Source organism: Sus scrofa, chromosome 2, assembly GCF_054392235.1.
Source record: "Sus scrofa isolate SSC_HxYL_T2T_F1_AM1 chromosome 2, Sscrofa_HxYL_maternal_Yorkshire_Landrace_v2.0, whole genome shotgun sequence".
Taxonomy (NCBI): domain Eukaryota; kingdom Metazoa; phylum Chordata; class Mammalia; order Artiodactyla; family Suidae; genus Sus; species Sus scrofa.
The window spans coordinates 151,957,362-151,979,668 of record NC_139384.1 but is presented as its reverse complement, the minus strand read 5'-3'; the positions used below and the strand labels follow the sequence as shown (position 1 = coordinate 151,979,668).

The window sequence follows — 22,307 nt, the reverse complement described above, 5'->3', positions numbered from 1 at the left end:
GGCTCCTGCTCGCCTCCCCTCTGGATCCAGGGCCGTCCCTCTTCCTCCCCAAGAGGAGGGGGGGTCCCAGACAACCCCTGCCCAGCAAGAGCCCCCACGCCAGGCCCCCGAGCCGGAGCGCAAGAAGCCAGTGGTGCTTCGTGACACAAACATGCATTCGTTTTATTCACAAAACAGCCTGGTTTTCCTAAAACAATACAAACAGCATGTTCATCAGCAGGAAGCTGGCCATGGGCAAGGAAGGGGGGCCCAGGCCACCGGGGGCCCCTGGGCACCCACGCCCACCGGCAGGGGACCACGCAAAAAAGAAGCCCTTTCTTCTGTCGCCATCAGCAAGGCCAGAAAAAAAGGGGCTTATATTCTCTAAGGGAAGTAGCCAGGATCAGAACGAGAGACACGGGCCCCCCAGATCTCAGTGGATAAAGGAACAGGACTTTCGTGTTTGCAAAATCCTCCCTGCTGGGGGCGGGAGACCCCATCCTGGGGACCGTGGGTGCAGCACAGCTGGCCTGGGCCCGGGTCTGGGCCGGGGGTGGGGGTGGGGGGGCTGGGGGGCTGGGCGGGCTGCTCCCTCCCGCGCTGTGAGCCCCTCGTGGCAGCTCCGCACGCGGGGACAGACACAGAGGGGCTTCGACGCGGCGCCATCAACATTCTCCTTATAAACGTGAGTGGCTTCTCCAGGCAAACTATGCACTATTTCATGGTCAGAATCAAAGGAAGTTTAAATGAGGGTGGAGTTAAACTGTGCTAAATTACAGTAGTGCTTATTAGTAACTAGATTTCAAAAGGTTACAGAAAATGTACATTCTCTACACAAAAACTGCATCTCCTGCACAGACAACATCGACAGCGACACGGGGAGGAAACTGATTGTCCATTCTTTGCCCAGGAAGTCTCAGTACTTTATAGATTCGTCGTTACCTCTTTTTTGTTGTTGTTGCTGTTGTGGTGGTTCTTCCGAAAAAGCAGTTACGTTTTTTTTTTTTTTTTTCTCTTTTCTTTTTCTTTTTATACTAGGGACGTGGAGATGTTAAAACGACAACAAAAAATATATATATAAAAACAGGAATGAAATCTGTGAGAGAATATTTTTGGTTCTAAAGACGGGTGCATCCGTTTTGTCTTCGCCCGAATCCCTTGCCGGAGGCCACACGAGCAGTGACATTGCACGGAGAGGGCAGCTTTGGGTTCCCGCCGCCGTCACTGAAACCACCGGAAGGCGGCTCCCGTCGGAAGCATCACCTTCTGGTGGGGGGGGGAGGCGGGAGACAAAAACAAGGAGAGAGAGTTCCGTCAGGGTCCGGCTGGGCCTGGCGCAAAGATGTTCCCCCGCGGTGCTGGCCGAGGGACAGGCATGGAGGCAAAGCAGCCGCCCCGTGGAGTTCCTGCCAGGCCCGAGGAGGAGCCTGGCCTGCTGGGCCGCCGGAGGACCGGGAGCACCCTAGGGCCTCCTGAGCCACGGTGCCCAGGAACCCGCCTTCGCACAGGAAGACCCCTCCCCCTGGTCCAAAGGTCACCTGCGCCGGGCGGCTGGGGTGCATCTGGGAGTGGTGTTCCCGTGTCTGTCTGGGGCGTGGGTCCGGGCCACCCGCGAGGATGTGAGCTCTGCTAGAGTGTGGGGTGTTTGGCGCCGTGGTGGAGAGGAAGGATGCTTGCGGGGCTTATTAAGAGGCTGCATCTATAATAAGACTGTACCAGGCAGGATGTGTGTGTGCATATGTGTGTGTGTGTGTGTGTGTGCGTGTGTGTATCTGTCTCTAGATGGGAGTGGGTGTGCCTTTACGTGCATACAGGTGTGTTTTCTGGGCAGGAGAGCAGACGTATGAGGTCTGGGGCTCTGGTGAGGTTTGGGGGGCGGCGAGGAGAACCATGGCTGGGAGGCCATTATTGTTATCCAATCATTCTGGACATTTGCGTCAAGCCCACTTGTGGCGGGGGGGACAGGGCAGGGACAGCAGGCTGAAAAGATGCTTTTGTGCCCGGGCCTGGCACCACCGCTAGGCTGTCATGGCTGGGGTCACGAGGACAGGAGGTCCTCCGAGAGGGTGGAGAGAAGACAGCGCAGGAACCCTTTGGCCTTCTCAAAGCCAATCCCATAGCGGACAGGCCTGGCCCACAGCCCAGGCTCAAGCCATCCCCTAGCCCCAGGCCCACAGGACCTCTGGCCATTAACTATGCAGCCAGACTGAATTCGGAACCCCCCCCAGGCACCCCAAATCTGCCAACTAGGTACCTAGACCCAGGGTTCTTCCAGGCCTCAGAGCAGGGTAGTCGGCACTGGAGCTGCTCTACCCCTGGGTGACCTCGGGGGCAAGGCTGGGTTCTGAAGGGGCAAACGAAGGGCTTATCCCTCAAAGCCACAGGGTCCACTGGACAGAACCCCTCAAATGGGGCAGGGGAGCGTCCCAGGATCTTGGGTCATGGACTGGAAGCTTTACAACACGTCTGAAAGTCGGAGACTCGGGACCTGTGTAGGAGTCTCAACACCTGACCCAGAACTCCAGGAGGGGTTCAGAATCCTGGGGCCGGGTGGGCGTGCAAAGCCCCTGCCTGGAATTCCATGCTTGCCTAGGCGGCAAATTACAACCTAAGGGCATCTCGGGGTGTGGCTGCGACTCTTGGGGGCGGTGAACTGGTGTCTTGGAGCCTGGCCTAGAACCCCAGAGCCCAGGGATGGGCTGGGCATCCCCTCGACACTGGCCCGGGCAGGAAAAGGGGAGGGGGGGGATGAGGGCGGGGGTGGGTTTGGACTGCCAGACAGACGCAAGAGCCCACACACCTCCCTCTAAGGCGCCGTTACCTCCAGAGCAGCGGAAGGCTTCTTTTTGAGTTCCTCACATTTTCTGAATTTGCAAATCTGATGGCCAGTCTTTCGGTTCCTACAACTGCTGCACTGCTCGCAGTTGATGCGCCGCCGGCAGGGCGCACACATGCCGCAGCGTTTCCGCTTCTTCTTGCCCGAGCTGATGGCCGAGGCCAGCTCGCCCTGCATGGGGTACTCGGCCAGGCCGGCCATGTGCAGCGCACTCTCGGCCAGGAACACGCCCGCCGGGGTCATGATGAAGAGGCCTGGGTTGATGGGGAAGGCGCCCAGGTAGGGGAAGTCGGACTGGCCATTGAGGGCCTCGGCGCCCGCCACGGCCTCCATGTCGGGCAGGCCGGCGCCCGCCTCGCTCATCAGCGGCAGGTGCTCCTGCACCACGCGCTTGAGCATCTCCGTGGACTGCGCGAACTGCTGCAGTGTCAGCTGTCCCTCGGCGGCCAGCTCCGTGGCCCGCTCTGCCTTGCTCAGCAGGCTGGCCACAGCACCACTTTTGTGCTTTGAGGTAGGGTTGCTTTTGTCCACGGCCATGGCCGCCGCCAGGTCGTGCCCGTTGGCCAACAGGGAGGCAGCGGCTGCGGCCGCCGCCGCCTTCTCGGCAGACTCCCCGCCCAGCACGCTGCCACCGCCACTGCCGCCACTGCCCCCGAAAGAAGAGTAGTGGGAGAGAGGGCGGGAGCGGCGCAGGCTCTTGTTGAGGGGTTCGCTGATGATGCCGCTCTTGTTCCGACGCTCGGGGGGTGGCGCATCATCTGCCACCGAGGCCGGGGTGGCGGCCGCTGCCACCGCCGCGCCCTTGTCTGCCACGCCCGCCTTCGGGCCGCTGCCACTGCTGCCATTGGCGTTGCTGCTGCTGCTGCTACTGCCGCCGGTGTCCTGGGGGCCACTGCCGAGGCTCGACATGGTGGGGCCGAGGCCCAGACCCCGCTGCTGGGGGAGCCTGCCAACTGTGGGGGGGTCCCCAGACAAGCACCGGGCCGTGCCGCCCACGACAGAGACGCCTGCTGGGCTTTGCCGCTCAGGGCAGGTACATGGTCAGGTGTCCCCGTGGAAGTATCTTCACTCTGTCGGTTCAAGGAGAGACAGGGTCAGGGCGGCGGTCCCCACCTCCAGCAGCAGCAGCACCACCCCCGCACCCCACTGCTGCCAGCCCCGCCAGGCATTTATTAACTGCCAGCCCCAGTGAGCCATTTCTTTCTTCCTTTTTTCTTTTTTTGGCCACACCCGCAGCATGTGAAAGGTCCCGGCGCCACAGCAGCAACCCAAACACCCAAGCCGCTGCAGTGACGACGCCGGAGCCTTCATCTGCTGCGCGACAAGGGACAGAAGCTCTCAACTATACTCTCTCAGCAAAGAGTCAGCAGCACCTACAAAGCAGTGATAGCCTGTTTCGCAGGTGAGAAAGACAAGGTTTAGGAAAAGGACCGGCTCAGGGATACACAGCCACCAGGGCTCAGCAGGAGACCTGCTCGGGTCTGGGAAGACTGAATGGAGGCAGGCAGTCCTTCCTGTGCCAGGGGGCAGGAGAGCATGATAACCTCAAAGGGTGACCAAGTCCCTCTCTGCTTCCTGATCTCTCACTGACCCAACTACGGAGAAGAGGGCTGGGGACCATCTCTGAAGGGCTTGGAGGTGTGGACCCAAAGGTCTGGGGAGCGACCTCGAGATGCCCACCAGGGACTGGGAATACGCATCCATTATCTCAAGGCCCTGGCAAGTCCTGCAGGTAAAGGAGACCGGCTCTGCGGAACAGGCTCTGCCAGAGAGCGCACAGAACCCTTATTTCAAGGAGCGTGTACCCTCCTGCTGGAGGGCAGGCCACGCTGGGCCAGGGGACACGCCTTCCCTGTGAGAGGGGGTGGGGACACGCTTGTGCACATGTCAGCACACGCCTCCTCCTCTCTCAAACCCCAGGACCCGCTCTTGTCTCCGCTCAGGCCTCTCTGCCGTGCTCCAGCCTGGCTCCCAGATGGCTGCGGAGGGAGGCCCCAGACAGAGCTGACGGAGCAGCACGGGCTGTAGGCTGGGGGGACCCCTCGCTGGTGTAAGGTGGGCCCGAGAGGAGGTGCGAGCCTCTAGGGAGCCGAGTCTGTTCTTTGGCCACGTCCAAGGGTCGGAGGTGCCCCTTCCCAGGACAGAGCCTGTTCTGCTCAGGCAGCAAGACTAAGGCATGTGAGCAGCCAGGCTCCCCTGGCCCAGAGCTCTGCAAAGAACTGTTCCAGATGGAGCGGAGGGGTCGTTTTCTCATCAGCCCTGGCTCTCCAGCGTCTGCCTGCCGTGGCCCAGCAACCCCCAGGAGAGAGGTGGGAGGACGGGGGCCCAGCCCAAGCAGCTGGCGACTCAAGGCGGAGGAGGCGCACATCTGGCCGGGCCTGTCCCGCCCTGGGCTTGGGGGCGGCACACACTGCATCTTTGTCCCCAGGCAACCCCGCCACCCCCGAGTCACAGGACTCAGCCTGCCCCAGGAAGTCATCGAGTCCAACCCCCTGCCCTTAAAGAAGGGAACATTGAGGCCTGGAGCAGGCAGGGTCCCTGGCTGGCCCAGGACTGCGAGGCAGTGGCCCCGAGCAGGAGGGAGCCCAGGCAGGCATCAGGGGACAGCCAGCCACTCCCTGCCCCTCCCCAGCAGGCACTGCCCACCCAAGTGCCTCCTTAGTGATGGCAGACGGGTGATAAGCAAACTGGCAGATTCCAGGAGGACAAATCCAGGAGGGCCAGGCAGGTGTCCATGGGCTGGGGGTGTCACCGAGGTCAGAGCCATCGTAAGACGAAGGAGGTCACATATGTCCCAGGAGACCTGTGCTCCATCCTCCCTCCTAAAGGGCCAAGCCCAGGCTGGCTCTTGGGCCTCTGTCCTCAGGGATCAATACCCTTCCAGGCATCAGTGGCCCCGCCTAGGTGCTAGGGCCTCTGGTCAGTGAGATGAGGGCCAGATATGGTCATCCCAAGTCACCCAGCCCCTGCCCATCTGAGCCCAACTACCCTGCCCTGGACCACGGCCCCGGCAGCCCCAGACACAGGGTGAAGGGAGAAGACAGGAGAGGCCGGCGCCCTGGGGGCTGGAGGGGGGGCGGGGGGAGCAGGCTGTGCCCCAGCCCCTCCGTGTGCGCCGCCTCTGCGGCCTGCTGGCTGGTGGCAGCAATCGATAGCAGCATTAACGCCGCTCGGGCTCTAGTCCCTCCCCCTCCCAGCTCCGGATCGGGCTCTGCGCGTGGGGCGGGCAGGTCAATTAGAAGTCAGCTCCCTCTGACACCGCCCGGCCTGCGTTCAGGGCTGGCGCTCTGGCTCTGGCTAAGTCGCTCTGCTTTTGTCTCCATCCCGCGTCTTGGGGCGGGGGGAACCGACCCTCAGAGGTTCTGTTCGTCTCTGGCCTTCTCTTTGAATTGCTCGGATGGGTCTTTTTCTGTCCTTCCTCACGGACGACCCTCCCCCAGGTCCTGGGACCTGCTGAGCTCGGGACCGGAGGACGTGACATGTCACTCACTGAACAGGTGCTACACGCAGAACACTGGTTTGTCAGCCACAGGAACTGAAAGTGGGGGTACCCAAGGGGGCCTGGCACACAGGGTAACAACTCCGTCCTCAGACCCATTCTAACATCCAGTCCTCAGCCGGCTCCAAATCTGCCCCGTACCTGGCTCCTCTTCTCCTTCAGACTCTGGGGAAGCTGATGCCCTGGTCTCAGTGGACCACTGACCACAGGGCCTATGGACCCTACTCACGGAAGGGGAGAACATAAGACATGTTCTCGCGGGCCCCAGCCTTCTACTGCAGGGCACACGGCCACCCCCTCCCAGGGCAGGAAGGGCCTGGCAGTGCCCAGGCGGCAGGGGAGGAGCTGGGGCTGCGTTGAAGCGGAGCGGGAAGGAGCGGGAGGGAAAGCTGGCGGGCAGGCGGGCGGCGGCGGGCGCATCCATCATCGGCCCTGCCAGGAACGCATCCAGCCCCCAAAAAGAAATACTGCGCCTGAGGAGGGACAACAAAGGGCTCCGTTTCATCAGCAATGCGGAGCCAGCGCCCCGCCGCCCCGCCAGCCGCGGTCAGCCCACAAAGGACCCCTTTGTCCATGCAGGAGCCGGGCCGGCCGGGAGCTGGGACCAGGGGCTGACGGGCGGGGACAGAGCCCAGGGGGGCGGGGGGCGAAGCACGCAGGGAGCGCTGGGGGCAGCGGGGGCCAGAAGAATAGAGACAGGTGGTGGGGAGAGAGGATCGGGAGACAGAGACAGGGAGACTGGCAGAGGACAGGGCGAAGGGTCAAGGTCAGAGGACACAGCATCATGGGGAGCAGAGACTGGGGCGACTGGGCTCAGAGACCCAGGGCACCCAGCCCGGCCCGGAGACTTGAGGGTCTGAGGGACACGAGAACCCTGAGGCGCGTCCCAGGCACAGGGACCTGGGGAGAGAAGGCTGGTGGGCCTGCCGCTGGGAGAGAGTCAGAGGAAGAGGCAGGGGGACGGGTGAGACCCGGCTTGTCTAGCGCCCCAGCCCCCTCCCCAGGGCCAAGGTCTGGGAGGAAGAGGCGGGAAGGAGGGCCGGGCCCTGGGGCCCCACCTCCTATGGGCTGGAGCTCCTACGGGCTGAGCTGGGAAGTGAGGCCCAGTCAAAGCTGGGGTCCCCTCTTGACAGTGGGGCCACCTCGACCTCCACCCTTAGGCCAGCCCCGGAAGGCACGGGTCCCGGCCCCTCGCAAGCCACCAAGATGTCCTATCCTCAGGCTTCCTAACTGACCAACCCTATCGACTAGCATCACGGAGCATCTCCTGTCCCAGGCCCTATACTCGTTTTCTCCCCGCTTTTTTTGGCTGCACCTGCAGCATGTGGCAATTCCCGGGCCAGGGATGGAAGCTGCGCTGCAGCTGCGACCTGGGCCACAGCCGCAGCAGTGCTGGATCCGTAACCGCTGTGCCACAAGGGAACCTCCCCAGGCCCTGGAGTCTTAGGCTTTACGCGTCTTCTCTCCGTCCCTGACCCTCCCCAGGACTCAGGAAAATAGGGACTATTTACCAATTTCAGGGCTGAGGATTCGGAGGCTCAGAGAGGTTCAAGGTGTCAGGCCAAGGTCGAACAGCTGGTTCCCAGTAAGGGTAGAACTTGAACCCAGGGCCCAAGTGTTAGTCACCCCACTCTGTGCCTCTGTTGTTCTACCAGAGCAAGGTCACCCAGACACCCCGAGGCTGCTCCCGCCCCCCGAGGGTTGTTACCATGCCTGCCACCTTTACGTAGTCAGGGGGGCCAAGCTGTCATAGACCCCCAAGGGAGTGTCCCCATCTGGGGGCCTTGGAGATACCCAAGCAGGAACTCGGAATGCTGGGTCAGTGACATCATAATGCCAGCTGCAACAAGGTCACCAGAGAAGGTAGCAGTGTCCTCACCCTACCCTCAGGGCCAGGGAGCCAGGATTCATTCCAAGCAGGGCTCTGTCCTGAGCCCTTCAGGCCACAAGGCAATGGCGGGTGGGAGGGGTGCGGGGCAGACGGGCACGGGGGCCAGGGGGTGGGATGGTGCTGTCTGCACGGGGGCATGCAGAGGTGGCCACAGTGACACGTTCTAGATGTTCGGTTGCACACAGCCTGCACCATCCACCTGACAGGAGCCCCGTGCCCTGTGGTCCTGGGGAGACAGGGCAGGATACAGACCGGGGCCTGCCCCAGAGGAGTTCACAGGAGCTGGGCCTATGGCCACACCAACATCGGGTGCGATACTAGAGAGCGGGAAGGGGACCGAGCGGGGCATCGGGGGCCTTTCTGGAGGAAGGGGCTGCTTAGCCTGTGCGTTAAGGATAAGGAGAGGTTACCAAAGGGGACGCAAGCATGAAAAGGGGAAGTGGGTGCGAGGTGTGGCTCTGAGGTTGGCAGGGTCCCAACTGAGCAGGGCCTTGAGGCCAAGGGCAGGATTTTTTTTAACAGCTTTCCTGAGGTATAGTTGACATACTATAAAATCCACCCACTTCTAAGCGTACAAGTCACTGGTTTTTTAGCAAATCTACAGAGCCGTGCAACCATCACCAACACCAAGGGCAGAGTTTGAGTATCCCTCCCCTACCCCTCTGCTGGCGCCAACAGCCTCCCAGCTGTCCCACCTGTCATCAGGGCCTTTGGGCCCCAAGACACTGGCTCAGGAGAGCCTGCCATCAGCGAGGCAGGCCGGGGCCACAGATTTGCACGCCCTGGCTCATAGCATCCTCCCCCACACATTCTTGCACACTCCCGACATCCCTGCTACCTCCCCTCACACCCTCCACCCATCGTGATGGGTTGTGTGTCTTTGGGCTCCGAGGGAGGCGGGATGGACAGACTGACGAGAGTGGGCAGGCCGCTGGTGGCGGGGAGGGCAGACCACAGGCTGCAGCGGTTGAAGTGAGTTGAGCTGAGCAACTGGGTGTGCGTGTGGGGGGGTTTCCATCTCTGATTTCCATGATTCAGCCTGGGGAGTTTCCAGAGGGAAAAAAAGCCCTACTCAGGCCCAAGGAGACACACACGGGGACACTGGTCTTGGCGGTTAGGAGAAATGCCAGCCTTGCCAGGGAGCACAGGGCTCATATCCAGCTACGGATGGACACACACACACACACACACACACACACACACACACACGCAGAGACACGCTGACCACTGGCAGCACCCAGCACATGGCCTGAAGTGGGACATGCCCTCCATACCCCTAGGGTCATCCTAAGACTGGCACCCCAAGGCCAACTGCCACGGACAGAACGGGGAGGGGCCTGCAACATGCTGCTGAGAAAAGCCGGGAGCACAGGGGGCTTTAGGTGCACTTACGGAGCTCCCCAAAACAGCTGGGGGAGATCAGCCCACTTCATGGACAAGAACACTGAGGCCCCAAGCAGAAGGTGTGCTCTGACCTTGGGCTCCAGGGAATGAGATACGACGCCTGAGACACTTCTGATAAAGGCAAGGCCTCCCTCCACAGGCACCTCCTCTGGGCCAGCGTCCTTCCCTAGACGAGTCAAAGGCTTCAGAGGGCCCTCTCCTGCTGTGCGACCGCGGCAGTTGCCCCATCTGGACCGTGGCACCACGAGGATGACAGCTACCGTGCGTGGAGGCCTTCTACCACGCCAGACATGCTGCGTAGCTCGCCTCCCGGAGCTCTCGTACCCACTTTCTAAAGGAAGTGCTATTGCTGCCCCATGTAGAGCAGGCCATTTGAGAAGCAGTTAGGACCTGGAGAAGACGGCCGTCTCCCCATCTGGGCGCCCCTGGATCTTGGACTGATGTTTTCTACGTGATGCCTGAGGTGACACCAACCTGGGATCAGAGCCCACACGCTCAGTGAGCACCTTCCTCCCGGTGGGCCTCGCCCCAGGGCAAGCCAGGGAAGCCCAGCTCCGAGATACTTGGGCCAAGGCACAGGACGGAGCGGGGAGGGGTGCAGAGCCACAGGACTGGCCGGGAGCCTGGGGTCTGCAGGTCCAGGCATGGGGTTCCATCTCGTTCCTTCCTGTTGACCGTGACTCCTCGCCCCACACTGAGCCTCGGTTTCTGTCTGTAAAATGGAGCCTGGTTCCTGCCCTGTACCCCAAATTGCATGAGTCATGAACCCAGAGGGGGCCCGTGGGGAAGGAGATGGAGAGATACAGAAAAAAAGACTCCAGGAGCTCCTGCTGTGGCGCAGCGGGTTAAGAATCTGATTGCAGCGGCCCGGGTCACTGCAGAGGCATGGGTTGGGTTCCCAGCCCGGAGCAGTGAGGTTGCCACAGCTGTGGTGTAGGTTGCAGCTGCGGCTTGGATTCAATCCCTGGCCCAGGAATTCCCATGTGCCATGGGTGCAACTCCAGAGGGCGACTGCTCCCTGCCCCACCTGCAAATCCCAGGAGGACGGTCCCAGGGGCCTGAACTGGCTCCTGATGTGTGACTTTCAGATGGGGAAACTGAGGCCTGGAGAAAAGGATCTTGATTAGGCAACAGGGTGGGGACCAAACCCCAGATGATGGGCTTATTGGGGTGAGGGGCAGGCAGCCCCCCTCCCTTTCCTATCTCTCCGGGGGAGGGGGGGGACAACGACATAGCAATAGCAGACCCTAATGACAGGCACTTACCCTGCCAGGTATTGTGCTAAGCATTTCACACACATTTCCTCGCTGCATTCTCTCTGTAACTCTCCTTTTGTTTGGTGGAGGGGGACTCACCTGTGGCATACGGAAGTTTCCAGGCCAGGGATGGAATCCAAGCTGCAGTTGTGACCTATGCCACAGCTGCGGCAATGCCAGATCCGTAACCTGCCGCACCACCACAGAAACTCCCTCTCTGTAACCGGCATTCGCCCCATTTACAGGTGAGACTCAGGGAAGTGACGTCACCTGCCTAAGGTCACAAGGTTAATAAGTGGCAGAGCCAGGATTTGAAATGAGGACACTGACTCCAGGGCCTGGCTCTCCGATACCCATCAAGGGCTCTGAGGCACATGCAGGGAGGGATTCCGGCTGGAGGATGAGGCCCAATTCAGCTCTCAGCCTAGCGGAACCCCCTGGGTTTCTCAAGGGTCCCGGGGGTGGCTCTCAGACTCTGGGCTGCTGTTGCGGAGCAGTCTGCAGCTGGACCCGAAGGCCCAGGAAAAGACAGGGGAAGGGGCTGCGGGTGGGCCGGACGGGCCAGGCTGGGCCAGAGCTCCGGGCATTCCGGCGGCCTCCGCAGGAAGCAGAATGGGACGGAAACCGGCTCCTGCCTCCTCCCCCAGAATCCTGTGGGCAGCCCAGCCGGGCTGCACAGAGGCCCTCTTTGTGCCTGCCCTAACCCGCCACCCGCGGCTGGCCCAGGGTTTTGAGTTTCCTGGGGGGTGGGGACCCCGCCACTGCTCAACCTCCAGCTACCTCCCCCTCTCGGGGGCGGTCACAGCAGTCCACAGCTGGAGGAGGAAGTGAGCCGATGGCCAGGGCTACCCCAGAGACCCTGGGCGGTGGGGGGGCTGGAGTCTGCCCGCATCTCGTTCCCCCAACATAACACACCCTGACCAGAGGCTCCAAGTGGGGCAGAGGGACCCACAGACAGAGCTGGGGAAGCCACCCCCTGCTCGCAGCCCTCAGGCCCATCGTCCCCCACCTGGAAGGCTTCCATCCCACGCCATCTCAGTGCTCGTGGGCCCAGGGTGGTGGGCGTCCCTGGAGGCCGGCCACGGGGGGCAGGGCAGTTCACCAGTCAACCACCAATTTCGTATCTTCCGGGAGCTCCCCAGACATACAGGGTGCATCAAAGGGGAGGCCTCAAGCTCCCTTTAGCTTTTCAGGGGACAAAAGCCCCTTGCGTGATGCCACTTCTCAAGGAACACCGGGCACCAGGGAGCGTGCATTGTGAGGAGCCGCACTAGAGACAAGCAGATGGGCGTGTGTCCACCTGGAGGGTGCCAGACACCTGTGCATACTGCATAAACAAGCGTGTGTGTGTGTGTGTGTGTGTGTGTGTGTGTGTGTGTGGTCTCAGCTGTCACTCTCTGTGGGTCTGAGCACTGATGCGCACATGGGGCTTAGATCCCAGTGGAGGTCTTGGTGTGACCTCCCTGTGTGTACGAGGGGCGTGTGTGCCATCCACATCTGTGAATGTACGCAGACACCCGAGGGGGGGTGTGTGTGTCCAAGCAGAGCGGTTTACACGGTGGCTGGATATTTGTGGGTTCTTCTGGTCTGTGAGTGTCAACACATCTTTGCCATGTGTACACGTGTGTGTGCGTGAGCAAGCGTGTGCACTCTGTGAGTTGTATCAGGGCCTCTGGAGGGTGCTGGGGTGTGAGGCTGGGGCCCAAGTGGAGCACGGGAATGGTGCAGACAGGAACTGATGCCCGGTGCTGGGGCCCCTGTGGAAAGAGGAAGCTGCCCACAGGTACGCTTGGGCTGTGGTGGAGGCTGGGCTCTGCCCAGCTTCAGTGTGGCCCCCTGAGAAACCAACCTCGGGTTCCACGAGGCCAGAACCTGCCCTGGCGACGAGCGAGGCACCTGCCTTGTCTGCAGCTCGCAACCCACCAGCTCTGGCCAGCATCGAGCTGCCTGCATGGCCTGAGCGTGGAAAAAACTGGAAAACAAAAGCCCCCAGACCGCAGGCCCTCCCTGCAGAGGCGTGGGGGAGGCAGGCAAGAGGCGGGAGGCTGAGGGGGAGGGAGGGAGGTGTCGCCGCAGCCCCGGAACACAAAAATAATGAGGCGAGAGGGGCCGTGGGGCCGAGCCGGCTGGTTCCGGAGTCGCTATCTGACCTTGACAGATGCCACAGCTGGGCGCCTGGAGAGGAGCCGCCGCCACAGTGCCGCGGAGGGCCCCCACCCGCCACCTCCCCCAGGCCGGGTCGATGGAGGTTCAGGCAGGCCCCGGCCACAGGCAGCCACCCCAGCAGGTGGGAGCTCCAAGTGCAGCCCAGTCAGGCAGTGGGGGGGGGGCCCTGCAGGCAAGAGAGTGGGGGCAGGGCCGCCGCAGGGCCTGGGAGGCAGCCGTGGGGTCTCCCGAGGGCACCCCGGCCCTCAGGTGTGGCTACGTGTGCGAGAAACACACAGAGCGTGCGATTGTGCTGGGGTAGCTGGGAGGCTGAGGGTGTGTGGCTAAGAGAAGCAAAGTGGGAGTGTGGGCGAGGCAGAGACAAAGATCACACTTGTGTGTGTGTGTCCGTGGGGGTCACCGATCACTCGCCTGCCCCCTTCCAGACACAGCTGTCCCGGAGGGCACAAGTCACGCCCGAGCCGGGGGTGGGGGCGTGCAAGGAGAGCCACAGGGCCCCCGCGCCACCAAGTTCTGTCACTTGCAGGTGGAGGAGAGGTGTCCATGGCCAGCCCCGGCCTCCCCTCCCTCCCACCGTGGCTGGGGGGGGGTCCTGGGCACAGTGATGGGTGCGGGACTGGGCACCACTCCTCTGGGGACACCAGGGAGGGGCTGGGGGGGGTGCGAGCCGCAGGAGGGGATGTCGGGCTGGAGGCGGATTAGCAATTCCGAGCACTGGCTGCATAATTAAAAAATCATTACGGCAGGCGGGCAGGCAGAGCCGGCAGAGCCGAGTGGAGCTCGCGCTCCGAGCGGGTGGGGACACGGCCGTGGCGCTCCCCCGCCCGCCGCCTCCCGGAGGAAAAAGCCCACCTGCTAATATAATTACGGAAAAACACAAGCACAGAAATTCGGTTTCAGCCAACAACATGCCTGAGGGCCCGCTGCTCAGCCCGGGGAGCAGGCGGGTCACCGGTGCCCAGGGCTCCTGGCGGTGAGGCAGGGCCTGCCAGGGTCACATCCCAGACCCCGACCCCCACCCTCTCAACAGCACCCCCCCCCCGCCCCGCCGCCGGACATGTAACGCCCAGCGCCCCAAATCCCAACTCCAAGAGCAAACGGGCCTGTCTGGATGGTTTACAAATGGGGAAACCGAGGCGTAGCGCAAGGTCGCTGTGTTTGTGGCCAAGCTGAGGCAGGGGTGGGGTTCCAGGAACTCGATGGCGCTCCCCCCACTCCCGTGTGTCCCCCCCCAGCCCCCTCCTCCCCGACTGGGATGCACAGCTCTGCCCTGGCACCGAACGGGGCTGTGCAAGCAGGGGGGCCCCCCCCAGGGCGGCGACGCGGGGCCCCGGCCTCCCGTGCAGGGACAGGGCGTCCTGGGCTCGGCTGGGTTAAGCCGGGCCAGCGGGCCTGGCTCCCGCCCCGAGAAAGGCGGCCAGCTCTGGGGCACAGGCCCCAGATCGGCAGGAACAGCCGCCATCACCTCGGGCCTGGGGCGGGCGGCGCGGGGAGCGGAGCCGGGCCTAATGAGTCGGCCTGGGACCCGGGCGGGCGCCGGGGCGGCAGACGCGGCAGCCGGAGCCGCGCGGGCACGTCCGCGGCCCGGAGGCGGCGGGGAGCCGGGAGGCCGCGGCGCCCTGGGACGCGGTGGGACCGGCGGCCTGGGAAGGGCCGGGCAGAGGAGATGCCGCACCGAACAGGCCTGCCTCCCCTCATTCCTCGGTGCCACCAGGCGCAGCAATTAGAGGCTTTCAAAGTTTGTCCTTAATTGGTTTCATTTTTGCCTCATAAATGATTCATGGCCCTGGAGGTCTGCGCGGCGGAGGGAGTGGCAGGGGAAATTTGGGGAGGGTTTCGCCCGGAGCAGGGCCCCCCGACCTGAGGCTGGAGCGCCGGCTGCAGCCTGAGCAGCCCGAGCCCCCCTCGTGACCACGACAGGGCCTGGGGAAGCCTTGGGCAGGTGGGAACCTCCAGCACAAATCCAAACCCAGGCCCTCTCCTTGGGGCACTGACTAATTAGGAACTGCAACTTCTCTGCAGACCAGAGCTCTGCGTCCAGGCCCAGAGCCACCGCAGCTGCTGGGGCCCTGGGAGGGTGAATAATAATGTAATGATAACAAAATAACTGTGTCAATAGCAATAATAAAGGCGGTGAACACGTCAGGAGTTCTAAGTTTTGGACGTGAAGCTAAGAACAGGGCTTTTTAAACTACACCTCCTCCAAGCACCACCAGGAAGAGCACTACCTGGATACCCATTTTACAGAGAAAGACGCCGAGGCGTGGAGATTAAGGGCCGTTTGTAAAATAAATAAAGCGGAAGCCCATGACCCCATGCTGACTCTGTGCTGGGTGTGGGAGCTGCGAGATGTCCTGGATCCGGCCCTCAGAGAGCTGCCAGTCTAGGGCGAATACAGACAGACACACATGGAAGGGTTTAATAGAGTCTGTGCAGAAAACTCCGAGCGCTCAGCCAGGGGCCTGCTGGGGGCGGTACCAGGAAGGGCTTCTGGGAGGTCAGATGGGCAGAGGAAGCTTCTCCCCTTTAAGCCTATACATAGCCCATGCAGGATGCTCAGAGAATAGGTGTGGCCCACTTAAACCCAAGACTAGTGGTCAGACCTGAAGAAGCCCAGAGCTACAGACTCCATCAGAGTGATACAGGATGCAAAATGCCCAGCGCGGCCTGCCCAGGGCAGTCGCTTTTATTCTGAACCTCGGTGAGAGAGAGGTGAGGCCTACACAACTCATTGCAGGTCCCTAGGGACATCTCGGAGGTAAGGAAATGCACTGAACAAATCGGGGAGTAGATGCCGTACGGACTAACTCCCCCTAGAGGCCCCAGGGCTCTGGGCTGCTCGCTGCTGACTCTTGGGTGTCTCGCAAATCTCACCTCCTCACGTGTCCTCCAGCCCCTGTCCCCACCACGTGTACCAGATTCCCCCTCTGAAAACCTGGCTTGCTTGGGCCCTGGCACCCACACAGTCCCATTGGGCTGCCTGCTCTTCCACCCATCCGGCCTCCACGGGGCAGTGAAACCGTCTGGTACCAAAGTCAGATGCTTCAAGTGGTTATACCGCCCTGTGCCTCACCACAGCCCTGTGAGTGGCCTGTAGGATCAGCCCTGTTTCCCAGATGAGGAAAATGAGGCTCAGAGAAGCTAAAGGACTTGCTCAAGGCCACACAGCTTAGGGGAACCTAGGCCCAAACTTTTTTTTTCTTTTTTTCAAATGGCTGCACCTGCAGCATACGGAAGTTGCCAGGCCAGGGACTGAATACAAGGTGCAGCTACGAGCTATGCTGTGGTTGCACCAATGACAGATCCTTTAACCCACTGCACCCGTGCCTCTGAAGTGACCCAAGCCACAGTTAGAGTCTTAACCCACTGCACCACAGTGGGAACTCCAGGCCCAAACCTCTTGAATGCCCACATTCCTCACCTTGCTGGACTCCTGCAGGCCAGTGGCCAGGGCCTGTGCTAGGTAGGCCCAGCCACCTCTTGCCCTAGTCTCTGTCTAGACAAAGACTGTACAGAATCCACACGGCACACACTAGAATTGAGGCAGGTTGTTGTGGTCCGGGGCCCTGCAGGGAACTCAGGAGGTCACTGGGGTCGCCACGAGGGAGGCCTAGGGGGTGGGGTGTCCAGCCTCAGCCCAAAAGGGTCACCCTGAGGATTGGGTGGCGGGGGAGGGAGGTGGGGAAAGCCCCTGCAGGCACACACAGGGGACCACGAATGTCTGGGGCGGGGAGAGGAAGACGCACAGAGGTGCCAGGGTGGAGGGGTTGGCCTTGTTCTCTGGCCCCCTCTGGGTACAGTCAACTTTAAGGCGCCCATCACTCCAACGTGGGAGGGGGCTGCCCGCCGAAGAGTTCCTCCCTTGGGAAGAAGCTGAAGCTTTAGACACTCCCTCCTCCATCCAGCTGGAGGGAACACAGCTGAAGGGCCTGGGCAAATCTCACCCTCTGGGCCTCAGTTGCTTCATCTGCACAGCGGGCCCAAGAGTGTCCCTGGAGCGTGATGGAAAAAGCTTTTAGGTTCAGAGGTTTTCCTTGAGAAAAGGAAGAACGGGACAAAACATTCCGTGGTCTGTGTTGGCTGGGAGCACTGGAGACCCCGAGGCCAGTGTGGACAGTAGGAGCTGGACAGCAGCTTGGTGGAGTTCTCCGGAAGCCGAGGCCACCCCAGCAGGCCCAGGCGACACACCCTTCCCAGGTACCCACTCTGCGCCAGGACACTGGTCTACCCTATGCCCCTCACTGTGCATCTGCCTGTTCCAGGGCTGCCCAGCCAGCTCACTGGGGTCCCTCTCCCCAGCCTGCCCAGGAAGCTGGACGTCTCAGGCGGGTCAGCACTGACGTCAGTAGGACCAGCTGGGCGTGGAGCCCGCCACCTCCGGAACCACCAATTAATTAACTTTTTCAAATTAATTTCCCAAGCAAAATTCCATAATTACATCTGTCTCCATCAGCCTGAGCTGGGCAGGCAAGAGGACCCTGCAATGAGACGGGATGTCACTATACTAGGGGGTGACCCTACCAGCCCCCGGAAGAGGGCAGAGAGGCACTGAGGGTTGGGTTTCACCTGGGCAGCGTGCTTGTCTGGCATCCTTACGGATGCTGAAGGGGAGGAGAGGGGACCAAGAGGCCAGAGCCAGGAGGCGGAGGGCTCAGGGAGATGCACGGCTGCCCAGCTCACCCTGCTCCCCAGCCCCCACCCTGTGCCCCCCAAACCACAGTGGGGCTGGGCAGGGGCCAGGGGCGGCAAAGGCACTCGGAGGCTGAGGAGGCCGTGGCTGCGGCGTTCTAATTTCCCAAGGGGGCTGAGATTAATTAGCTCGCACACAGGCGCAGAGAGAGAGAGGAGAGTGGGAACAGGGGCGGAGAGCTGGCTGCTGCTCCCCCCTCCCCGCCTGGCAGGCAGTCAGGCGGCCTTGACAGCCTGGGTGCTCTGAAGGTCAGTGGCCAAGCTGGCTGAGCCAGCACACTGGCACCGTCTCCTTCCCAGAAGCCCTGAGACCAAAGTTGAGGGGGGAGGCCAGTGACCAGGAAGACAGCTGGCGGTGGGCCGGTGGGGGGGCCCCACTGGTCAAACCTGTGCCACACACCGTCCTGTCTCATTCTCACAGCAGCCCGAAGAGGTTGCTCTGCCCATTGCACAGATGAGAACACTGAGGCTCAGAGCTGCCTCAAACGTCACCCAAGCGGTGGATGGTGAAGATGAGACTAACATCCAGGTTGGCCCAACTCTAGAGCCCACCCCAGTCCCCCGGAAGCCGTGCTGGCCTGAGGTCTATGGGGGCTCTGGGCCTGTGAGTGTCTGTCTGGCTGTGACTTAGCTCTGCCTCAGACAACATGGGCAGGGCAGACTCTCAGTCATTTCACAGATGCAGAAATGGAGACCAGAAAGGGGAAGTGACCTGCCACACAACACAGGGCCCCAAACCCAGAGATTCTGCTCCTCCATTTAAGGCCAGCACCAACCTCCAGCAAAACAAACCCGACTCCGTGGCCTTTAGCCTTTAGCGAGCCCTGGGCAGGGCCATGTAGCATCCTGGTCGGGGCGGTGTGGGGGTGTCGCTGTGGCTGCCCCTGTGCAGAGAAGAGGAAGCCACCCCCCAGCTCAAGGGTGCTTTCTTCACTCTCCGCAGGGCTCCCCAGAGAGGAAAGGCGTCCCCAGAAAGGTGGACGTGGGGAGGCAGGTGCCCATGAACAGCTCTCACAAGCCTAGCAACTGACTTTTCCAGAACCTGTCTGTCTGCAAGGAGATCCCGGCGAGTCTGAGGTGCCTCCGTCTGCTCCCCGGGGCACCCCGACTCCTCCCCACGGCCAGGCAACCATGTCCCTGCAGAAGCCAAGGGCAACAGGGTTCATCCTCCCCAGGCTGAAAGGGGCAGCAGTCCCAAGGTTCTTGGGTCCAAGATAATGGGGGGGGGGGGGCTAGGACAGTCATGGGGCTGGTCATAGGTGGGGAGCGGGCTGGGCCAACTAGGAACATTAGTCCTTGGGTGGGATCATGGGAGATGGGTCAGGAGTCAGTCCCCAGAGGCACGGGTTCAGGCCACGACAGGGGCCAAGATGGGTTTTGGAGTCAGGGTTTCTCTCCTGCTCTGCAGCCTCCCGCCTAGGTGACCTCGGACGGGTGGCTTGACCTACCCACGAGGACAGCCCCAGCCCCACCAGGGTCCTAGAGAGGACACAAGGGAGGGTCTCAGCACAAGGCCAGCATGCACAGCGCTCAGGACAAGCAGGGCTGCCTCGTCATTCTCACTGTCATCATCGGCCAGCGCAAGAATGGGCGTCAAGGGCCGCTCAGGCCAGGGCTGTGGGGGAACCTAGGTTGTGGCCCTGGTGCTGGCCCTGTTTGCCCTGGAGTCTGAGTCAATCCCTCCTGCCTCAGTTTCCCCAGCCCCTGGTCTGCCCTCTTACTGCAAGAGCATGGGGAGGCAGGCACACAGCAGGGGTCCGAAAGCTACAAGGAGGGTGACACTCGGTTGTCCTGTTCTGGCCACAGAAAAACCCACCTCGACTTCCTGCCAGCCGTTCCTCCTACCTCCCTGGCCCCCCAGCCCTGCCGGCTCTGTGTCAGCACTTTTTGGGTCTCCCAAGGTCCCAAAAGCTCTTCCCCGTAGGCGCGTACCCAGGTCCTCACTGCCCTGCAAAAGCTACATTTGCCACCTACAAGTCCCTGCTTGGCTCCAACTTGTGGCCTTGCTGGTGGAAGGTAAGGGACAGAGAAAGTACTGGAACCATGGTTGGCTCTGTTTCCACCCATACTATGAAGCCCCAGGAATGTCCACCCAAGGACCCCAGGTTCCTCTGCCCTGGCTCCAGTCCCAGCCCTCCCCCGCTCTGTGGCCCCAAGGGCAGCCCCTTCACCCCCACACCTCGCATTCCCATCCAGGCACAGCCCTGGAGAAGGCTAAACCCAAGATAGCGTAATTAAAGAGTCCTGGCTCTGGGGTACCACTCCTAGGGAAATGCCAGCTTTGGTGGAGCAGACAGGTGGGAGAGAGGGCTGGACTCCCTTGTGGCACGGTGAGAACCACACCCCACCATCTCCTGCAGGTTTTGCAGCTTTAAGACACCGCGAAAATGCTCACACCCATTTTAACAGGTAGCAAAACTGAGGTCAGAGGGGTTGGCCTACTGGGCCATGATTACACAGCAGGCAGGGGCCAAGCCGGGTTTGGAGCCCAGGTCTGTTCCACTCCGGAGCGCGTGGCTCAGGGGATATTCGGTCCTCCTGACCGGCCCCTGCTCTTTGATTGCCTCGGATGCCTAGGCCCCTTCTCCTCTCCCAGACCTCTGTCCAGTGCTTTATGGGGGAGGCGTGTGTGGCCAGGAGATGGAAGCCAGCCTGGACCTGAGTCCTTACAGCCACCTGCCCCTTGACCCCTGCTAGGCTGTCTCAGTCTTATGGGCCCAGACTGATCAGCAGTCTGAGTGTTTGGTGACATCCAAAGCTCTTCATGGCCGCGAAGCATCCCCATTAAACTCAGCTCTCCAATCTGCAAAACGGTGTATTTCTCAGTGTGAAAAATAGATACACCCCGCTCCAGGGAAGGCAGGCCCCCTCCCCAACAGGCAGCAGGAGCATGGAGGCTCCCCGCGGGCCTCCCTCTAAACCCAGCAGCCTAGTCCTTCCTTGTTCTCGGCCGCTTTGTCCCCATCCTGCAGGCCAGGAGCTAAGTCTGAGTTCTAAGTCCCAGGGTGCTGGTTGCAAGGCAGGAGGGTGGTGACAAGGGGCTTGGACACCGAGAGGACAGAGGAAAGCGGGTGCCAGGATGAGCAGGGAGGGCGAGCAGACAGACTCCTAGGGCGCAGCCCACCAGATGAAAGCAGTCTCATTTCTCCTGAGCCTCTGGCACCCCCAGTCTCCCAAGGACCCGGCCTCCTGAGTTGGGGGAGCAGCTGGCCACTTGGCGCTCCCAGGAAAATCAATTCTCCATGGCTTTCCTTCTCCAGCCTCTCCTCCTCCCGGCTCCTCTGCATCCCTCCCCCACAGACCTCCAACTGGCTCTGCCTGGGCCAGCGACCCCCACACCGCAGGGCAATGGGGGTTAACTCTTCCGAGCCAGAGACGTGGGCCTCCTTGCCGAGAGGGCCAAGCCAGCCTGAGGGATGGGCAAGTGGCTCCCTTCCCGTGCCCACCTTGCAGAATTCAGCTGACTACACGACCCAGGGCTGGGCCGTCTCGGTGGGCGCCTACACAGGGAGGCATCTGGGCGAGTGGGGCCCCAACCGTGCTGCAAGTGGGCGAGTGTGTGCCCGGCTGTGTGGGGTCACTGCTCCCGGCCCAGCTCTATCTGGGTGCGTGCTGGGACCGGAGGGCGACTGCCAGAGCCTGTGACAGCAGACATGCAACTGCCTCCCTGGAGCCGTGTGCGGGCTCCCAAGGGCACAGCACGCCCATGTGTGACTGTGCTTGTCCATCTGCCCATGTGTGTGCCCATGTGTGTGTATGTGTGTGCGTCAGAGGCTGGGGCTGTGTATCCACAGCGAAGGGGACCCAGCCCGGCCTGCGTGTGTCCGCTGTGTGTGCGGGGTCGTGTGGCATGATGTGTGCCAGGGGGCGGTCTGTCCCCAGCCTGTGCCCCCGGGGGTGCCGCGTGGGGCGTGCGTGCGTACGCGCCGCCTGCCAGGCCGCGGGGCCTCGCGGGGCTGCTGGGGATGGGGTGACTCACGTCTCCTGAGCTCATCCCGCCGCCGCCAGCCCGCCCAGCTCACCCGGCTCTGCTGGGCTCAGGGCCGCCAGCGCCGGGCTGGGGGGGGAGGCGCAGGCAGACGCGGCGGGGAGGCCGGCTTGATAAATAACCTGCTGCTTCCCCAGGCCTCTGAGAAAGGGAGGCTGCACCCTGGGGGGGGGGGCGGCCCTGGCCCCCCCAGGCTCTGGCTGTCCTGGCCCCCACGGCCCAGGCTGCGGCTCCGGTTCCTGTTTCATCGAAACCTGAGCTGGGAAAAGCCTATCGGGTCATCTTGCCTGTCCCGCCGGCCGCCAGGCCCAGGCAAGCTGCCCCTCAGGGGACAAGCCCGCAGCCTGGCCGCCCAGCCAGTGGGTGGGTGGGTGGGTGGGTGGGGGGAGGATATTTCTGTCCAGACTAAATGCAGCTCTAGGCCTCTGTCTGCCCCCCCACCAACAGCTGCTCCCAGGGGCCCCCTGGCTCTGCAGGACTGACTAAATATAGCCCCCCCACCCCAGCAAACCCCCCATGGTCACCTCTTCCCACTGACCCCACCCACAGGAGGGTAGGGAGAAGGCTGGGGAGCCCACTGTGTGACCCTGGGCCAGTGT

The 22,307-nt window shown here is 62.1% G+C and overlaps 2 protein-coding genes across 12 annotated transcripts in view; both read right to left on the bottom strand.

The window, feature by feature from the left end:
- PSD2 (pleckstrin and Sec7 domain containing 2) overlaps positions 1-22,307 on the bottom strand; it is a 684,196-nt gene that overhangs the window by 144,318 nt on the left and 517,571 nt on the right. The gene's annotated exons all lie outside the window — the stretch shown is intronic.
- The window catches only part of CXXC5 (CXXC finger protein 5), a 48,420-nt gene continuing 26,250 nt past the window's right edge, over positions 138-22,307 (bottom strand). For 7 of the 11 annotated variants that reach the window (XM_085014779.1, XM_085014776.1, XM_085014778.1 and 4 more), the window contains exons 2-3: positions 2,801-3,885; positions 138-1,245 (exon numbers count right to left, since the gene is read on the bottom strand). In XM_085014779.1, the coding sequence (XP_084870905.1) occupies positions 1,201-1,245; positions 2,801-3,724 (969 nt within the window). In that variant the 5' untranslated portion in view covers positions 3,725-3,885 and the 3' untranslated portion in view covers positions 138-1,200. Of the gene's footprint in view, positions 1,246-2,779; positions 3,886-7,825; positions 8,128-22,307 lie in introns of those variants that run through there. The other 4 variants (XM_085014775.1, XM_085014782.1, XM_085014781.1 and 1 more) reach the window with 4 other exon arrangements.